The following is a 6,903-nucleotide window of genomic DNA, read 5'->3' as shown; positions in this document are numbered from 1 at the left end:
AAACAGAATATTAAAAAGTGAATATGGATGTAAATATGAGAGAAACAATAGCTAGGAACTTCTCTTCACCACTAGATACGCTTCAATCACCCCAAAACAATGTCAATGACTAAAGATGAATGCACTCACAGTTAAGCCAATGTCGTTAGGTCATTAACCATATTACGTTCTCTTACTTGCCATGTTAAGTGAAATGTCGGTATCGACTTAACTATATTCCCAATTAATTGATCTATGAAATGTCGGTATCTAGATCAAAATAACTGAAATCATGAAGATCTAAGAACGTTTGAGTAGCAACAAAGAATCTAAGGTCAATGTCGGTAGCCTTAGATTACCAAGGAATCACTTCACACAAGTATCTGGAAAGAACTTGTTATCTCTCATAGAATATGCAACGATATGTCAGTCATAAACACATTCAAAATAATAAACCCTAAAACATGCATCAAAGTGTCGACTCAATTAAACATGCAATAGAATTATCAATGAACAATCAGTGAAGAAATTCTCATCTAAAATTATATAAATCAATTGGGGTTTGAAATCGAAGACATATCTAGGGCTTTGATCAGCCCCTAACTACTAAGGAGTTTAGTTACACATAATCTTGATTAAGAACATCAGAGAATACATGGAAGATGAAATAAGGGTGAGAAGAAGAAAACTTGATTGAAGAAGATCTTTGCCGATCGAGTTCTTTTTCCTCTCCTTTCTTTCTTCTCCTTCTCTCTCTTTTTCTTCTCTTTCTTTCTTCCCTTTTTTTCTTCTCTTTTTCTGGTTCGGCCTCCCCCTCTTGTTCGGCTGCTCCTCTCATTGAAATAGGTTAGTGAACCTATTTGTCACGTCCATCCCCAATCCAACTAGGATTAGGGGTCCTAATTAAGCCCAATTATCTCCTTTTCTTTGTTTGACTTCAAAACACCTAAAAACAAATAAAGTTAATTAAAAATAGGAAAACATCACAAAATAAATAAGTAATAAGAATAATTAGCATGATAAAAGTCGCACAAATATGCGACTATCAATAGCCAAGACATAAATTAACCAAAGCCTGTTAGCTAATTAGGTCCGTTGCCTGAAGTGATCGAGGAAAGTGTTGGCCTCACAAAACACCAAGGGCCGGTGGAGCCTCAACCACCATCTGGTCTAGCGTCCAAAGCAAGAGACCAAACAGTAGACTATACCACATTGTCTCATGGATGATATAAGATGAGAATGCTCTTAAATTTCTCGCAAAATCTCAAAATAAGAAACCCAAGACCAAAGGAGATACATTCGGTCGCCCGTTATGCGTCTTGATCTTTTGTTCGATTAGCTTTGCTTAAATCTTGCTTACGTTTTTATGCATTTCGAGTTTTGGTTTTGTTGTTTCTTTCAAGGGCTTTCAGCTTGATGCCGCCTTAGATGCTATCTTCTTTCCTATTGCCTAAAAAAAGGTCTCAGGCATGCATCATATACAATAGCATGGGCAAGGTAGAGCTTCTATGGTTTTGTGAACGAGAGCATGAATAAAGAGAATTTGACTACTCAAAGTATTATGAAATAATAAATTCCTGAAACTGAAGAGATTTCAGTAACATTTTCTCAAATCTGCTTGCATTGGCCTATGTAGAATGAACAGAGACTACATTGAAGGAAATCTATTAACAAATATCGGAAGAAAGTGCATGACTAGTTAATCTGTGTTTCAAGCTAATTACATTTTACATGTTCCAAAATGAAAACTAGTCTTCTTCAAAAGTCGGTTAGCCGACGAGAAGATTGGAGATCTTCTCTGTAGCTGCTCATGTTACTAGAATGACGAGAAAAATCCACGGTGGAACGCTGAACTAGCCGCACCAATTGCTGAACCACTTCTGAGATAGGTGGCCGGAACTCCGGCTCTAGCTAATAGATACAAAGTATAAGTTAGTAACATTAGAATCTTAATCAAGTCCAGCCTAAACCAGGGACAACATGCAGCTTATAATGTGAATCCCTAACAGAAACATAAGAATTTCACTATGTAGAAGCTATCAAAAAGCATGTTAAAGCATGTTATGGTATGTTAAGTCTTTATATTATATGTATCAGAGAGGAGGAGAAGCAGACCGTCTGCACTCGGCTTAAAGTGCGGACTTCGTCCGTTCTCCGCCGTCTCACGCCGGCGACGGTTTCTTTCCTTCCCGGACGACAACACAGGCTTCCAGGACGGTTTCTCTCCTTCCAGGACTGGCCGGCGACAAGTTTTCCGGCCGGATTGAAGCTCTGGACGGAAAACACCATTATTGATCAAGGTTGGCCGGAAAACTTGTCGCCGGTCAGTCCCGGAAGGAGAGAAGCCGTCCTGGAAGCCTGTGCTGTCGTCCGGGAAGGAGAGAAGTCGTCGCCGGCGTGAGACGGCGGAGAACAGACGAGGTCCGCACTTTAAGCCGGAGTGCGGACCTCCGCTCCACATCCGGCCAGTTATATGTATTATGTATTTATGTAAATTTTGGCAAAGAGGTACTGCATGAGGTCATATTTTGGTTTCTGATAGTTGTCTAAGATTAGAGAGTTGCTCACCTGAACGCATAGGGCAATGATATCAGCAAACCGGGAGACTGACTTGGGATCGTAGAGTCCTCGCAGGCCAGGGTCGACCATTTGTGACAATTTGTCGAGATCATGGAGCTGTGGAGTTGCCCATCGGACAAGGGACTGCTGTGCAGGTGGTTTTGAACTAAAGAAGGGAAGTAACAAAGCTAGTTAAGAATGGCTAGACATTGACTAGCTCAAATAGTGAAGAAAACAAAGAGTAAGATACCAATGTAACGCACCTGTCGACTGGTTTTTCACCTGTCAATAATTCCAACATCACTACCCCAAAGCTGTAAACATCACTCTTCATTGTATAAGCTGATGGCTTCGTGCATTCTGGTGCATTGTATCCCATCCCTAGGTTTTGGCTAGTGCGCTGAAAAATAGAACAACCACTTCTAATTTCTTGTTCTTCTAAAGCAAATTAAAGAGTACATAGGAAATCCTGAAGCACATTGATGCAAAGCGGAAGTAGTTTACCTGATGAAAGGTTGCCAAGCCATAATCAGAGAGACGAGGATTGAGTTCAAGGTCTAGAAAGATATTGGATGATTTGATGTTCTTGTGAATTACGGGTGGAGAGCAAACCTCATGGAGGTGCCTGAAAACAGTTCACGAAAAACTTGTTACTGGCCAGTACTAATGGATCAGCAATTTCAAGAGCAGGATACAGTTCACTTACTCAATAGCACGCGCAGTGCCCATAGCAATCTTGACTCTTGTGTTCCAAGTTAGAGGATTGCTGTAGTCATCTGACTGGTGTAAGAACTCATTAAGTGAGCCATTCCTGAAATACTCGTAAATTAACATGTTGTGCCCGTGTTCTGCACAATAACCAACAAGTTCGGCTACATTGGCATGTCGAATCTTGGAAATGCTCACAACGATGTCAGAAAAGTCTTGTGGTGATGTGCCTTGGAACAATGAGGAGTCGATCTTTTTAACAGCCAAAATCTGACATGCATATGACATTAAATTATCAGTAAAATTTCAGACATCTTTACCAAGATGGTACTGTCTTTAGCACCAGTTAATCAGAAAATGGAGTAAACACAGATCCTAATATCATCAATTACTGGTAACCAATCACAAGAGTGGAAAGCACATTAAAAGTTCACTTAACATGAACCGATATACAAGATTAAGCGGCAACAGGAAAGTATGAATTAATTATCATGTAGTCAAGAACAGATGTACCTTCCCACTCTCAAATTTAGCCTTGTAGACACGTCCAATTGTGCCCTGTCCAAGAAGGCGAGCTGGTGCAAAATTACCTGTCGCAATCTGCAAGTCTGCTAAAGCGTACGATACAGCTTTCACAGAGGTACTTCTTCTGGCAAAGGATTGCAATCGGCCAGAGATGGACTTAAAACCAGATGATGGAGATTTTTGAACAGGCTTTATGTCAATAACGGCTGCAGGATCAGAAGATTTCAAGCCTGTCACAAGGATATCATCTAGTTACTCGAGAGCAGACCCATTTTGTATATATAGGACTAGGAAAGGAATTGCAAAGTAAAACCAATTATTCTAAATCCAAGGTTTCTCTATAGTTTTGAATTACCATCATAATCAGAATGCATGTCTTTAGTCAAGTCCCTAGATGAAAACATAGAGAAGGATTTGTGCCTGTCAAGTCTATCATCATCAAGGAGATGTGAATTATTAGGACGTTTCTTTCTTGAAAACAAGAAAATTATAACTCCAAGCAGAAACAATACGGCGAAGGCTATCGCAGCTATTGTCAATCCCATGGTTACTGAAGACTTCCTTCCGCCACCACTGCTACTGCTGCCCGACCCCCTATTATGGTTTACACCAGGAGGAGAAGGTGGAGATGGCCCAGATGACCAATTATTTCCTCCATACCTTCACATACATTGTCAACAAGTCAGAAACAAATTGTAACCACCGCATCCTAGCTCAGAGTTATTTCAAATATACTCACTTTATTTTTATGCTCTTCAAATCATTAGGGACCCAACCAGTAAATTTGTTGTTTTCAACATTCCTGCGAGCATAATACGTTGCTCAACTCGAGAAGGGAGCTTGTAGAACTTGACAAACTTAAGTTCATGAAAAATGGTTTAAGAAAACAAACAAAAAACAAAGATCTGAATCATCAAATGCTCTATCACCATATATACTCACAAATCATTAACTGGAGTGTACAGGAGGACATTTATCGTCCCAGTAAATTGATTGTTCTGCAGATACCTGCATGGAGACATAAGGTGGAGGACTTAGCAACAGGCACCTTGAATATATAGATTTAGATTTAAATATATAGTATCACGCTTCTTACAATGTCTTGAGGCTTGAGAGCTTTGCAAAACTCTGAGGCAAGTTGCCAGTCAGTGAGTTGTGCGATAGGTCCCTATACATCATTCCATGATATGATGAGTTAGTCAACAGGCACAGGCTAGTTTAAACGGAAATGTGCATTTTAAATAAGTCAGCAGAACTTACAGCTTTTTAAGTTTAGTAAGTTTATTGAACATATCAGTCAACTGTCCGTTGAGCTTGTTATTACCAAGATTTCTGCATGCCGGAAAAAAAAAACATTTAGACATTGGAGTGACTTCTTAGAGGATTGTGGTAACACAGAAACAACTACTTACAGAGTTTCAAGGTCAGACATCTGAGATACTGAATATGGTACGGTATTTGTGAAGCCATTGTTAGAAAGATCTCTGCACATCCAGGTCATGAAGTATTAGTATAGACATTTGACAATGACAATACTTAATAGAAACTCTGGTGATAGCATATTTGTTATATTCTAGAAAATGTTTGTACAAGAACTTACATATATTTTGCGTTAGGAGGCAGTTGATATGGTATATCGCCGCTGAATTTGTTGTTGCTTAAGTCACTGTACTATGACGAACAAATGCACACAGCATTCAGGTTATGTGCTTTTAAAAGATAACAAAATCAACAATAAAAATGCCTACTCTAATGAACTGGGCCTTACAAGGAGGTGACAGATGATAAGCTTGCAAGCTGGTACCCCATTGTTCCACTGAGGTCAAGGTCAGACAAATTTCTGCAAATAGTTTAAATAAGCGAAACATGTAGATTTCATTAGAGATTTGGATAGTTCTAGTATCAAATAGAATAAGGTAGGAAATCAGAATTACATTTCAGTTACAGCTGAGCCTTTGCATTTGATCCCTTTCCAAGAATCACCACAAGGGTCACCTCCACTTGATTTCCAATCACTTAGTTTTGATTTAGAGGTTAAACTGTTATACATCACATTAAGGGCAGTGACTGCCAGATAGAGAAAAGTATTAGCATATTGATATGGAGAATTTGTACCAACCTAACATGCATCATCATGGAGGGGACAAAAAAAACCAATAACAAGCATGTTCTCTTTATGCCAATAACAGTACTTGGACAAACAACAAGCATTCAAATGAACATTCTGCAACGAAATGCTTGAAACCATTTTAATTGAAGCCTCTTTTTGCCGATAACATTGTATTTGAAAATTTGAAACCAACTAATAAGAAAGCAGAACTACCATCTTGATTTCTATGGTTTCAATCTGAAAAGGAAATTCTCATTGCATGGGACATTGGTAATCTTATGATTTCATATATAATCAAGACAAATGTCATATACTTTTAAAAAAGAGACGATCAACTAATTCTACAGAAGAAAATGAAACCTGCATTCAAATATGCAAGAAACTATTAATGCTAGAATATGCAAACATACCATCCTGAGTATTGGTCTTCGAATAAACGCAGACGGTGCAGAATCCAAAGAGAACACCCCACAACACAAGAAGGTTGTGGAACATCCTTTCTGGCACAAATTTAAGAGATCAGTAAAACCCAGAAAGTGAGAAGAAGAACAAAGATGGGGTTTTGATTGGTGATGAAGAAATCGTTTTTAAACCACGAAACAGAAGAAGAACCGAACACTTTATATTTTGTTTCATTGATTTCTGTTTTGGAGAAATGTTGTTTTTACTGTGGGCTTCTTGGGTTGGTTTGTGACAGAAAATTTTGAGTTGGCCAAAATTAGATGAAAGAAAGGAAGAGCTAAGCATTAGAAAAATGTTAAGTTAAAAAACAGCTATTTTAACAGTCTGAGGCCGAAAGGTCAGGACAAAATGAGAGCCTCCCAAACCTCCAACCTTTTAGCAGCTTAGATTACCCGCGTCTTTCAACTGTTTTTCAAACGAGGCTGCAATGGACTCCTCTATTGTAATTTCCATTTCTTTCTTCTTTAGTTGAAACTTGACATTACAGTTATATATTTATATATCACCTAAGATTTGGCCAAATGAAGAAAATTGGGTGTCCATCAATCATGGGTCATGAC

General features: G+C 38.7%; 1 protein-coding gene across 1 annotated transcript; it reads right to left on the bottom strand.

Moving 5' to 3' along the window:
- Positions 1 to 1,737: 1,737 nt before the first annotated feature.
- On the bottom strand, positions 1,738 to 6,796 carry LOC101300173 (protein STRUBBELIG-RECEPTOR FAMILY 5-like). The gene is made up of 17 exons (XM_004305743.1): positions 6,736 to 6,796; positions 6,292 to 6,381; positions 5,706 to 5,838; positions 5,540 to 5,611; positions 5,372 to 5,437; positions 5,184 to 5,255; positions 5,032 to 5,103; positions 4,868 to 4,939; positions 4,714 to 4,779; positions 4,511 to 4,573; positions 4,127 to 4,431; positions 3,760 to 4,001; positions 3,245 to 3,516; positions 3,043 to 3,163; positions 2,802 to 2,938; positions 2,548 to 2,704; positions 1,738 to 1,890 (listed from the first exon to the last, which is right to left on the bottom strand). Exons 1-17 carry the CDS (start codon positions 6,794 to 6,796, stop codon positions 1,738 to 1,740), a joined length of 2,154 nt encoding a protein of 717 aa, XP_004305791.1.
- Positions 6,797 to 6,903: the final 107 nt, after the last annotated feature.

Source organism: Fragaria vesca, linkage group LG6 (genome assembly GCF_000184155.1).
Source record: "Fragaria vesca subsp. vesca linkage group LG6, FraVesHawaii_1.0, whole genome shotgun sequence".
NCBI classification, from domain to species: Eukaryota; Viridiplantae; Streptophyta; class Magnoliopsida; order Rosales; family Rosaceae; genus Fragaria; species Fragaria vesca.
This window is presented reverse-complemented; position numbering and strand designations above follow the sequence as displayed.

Coding starts and splice junctions, on each gene's coding strand:
- LOC101300173 (XM_004305743.1), bottom strand. CDS start 6,796: ATGGAAATTACAATAGAGGAGTCCATTGCAGCCTCGTTTGAAAAACAG. Junction 4,940..5,031: donor CTTACTAAACTTAAAAAGCT/GTAAGTTCTGCT, acceptor AATGATGTATAG/GGACCTATCGCACAACTCAC. Junction 1,891..2,547: donor TCATTGCCCTATGCGTTCAG/GTGAGCAACTCT, acceptor TGTATCTATTAG/CTAGAGCCGGAGTTCCGGCC.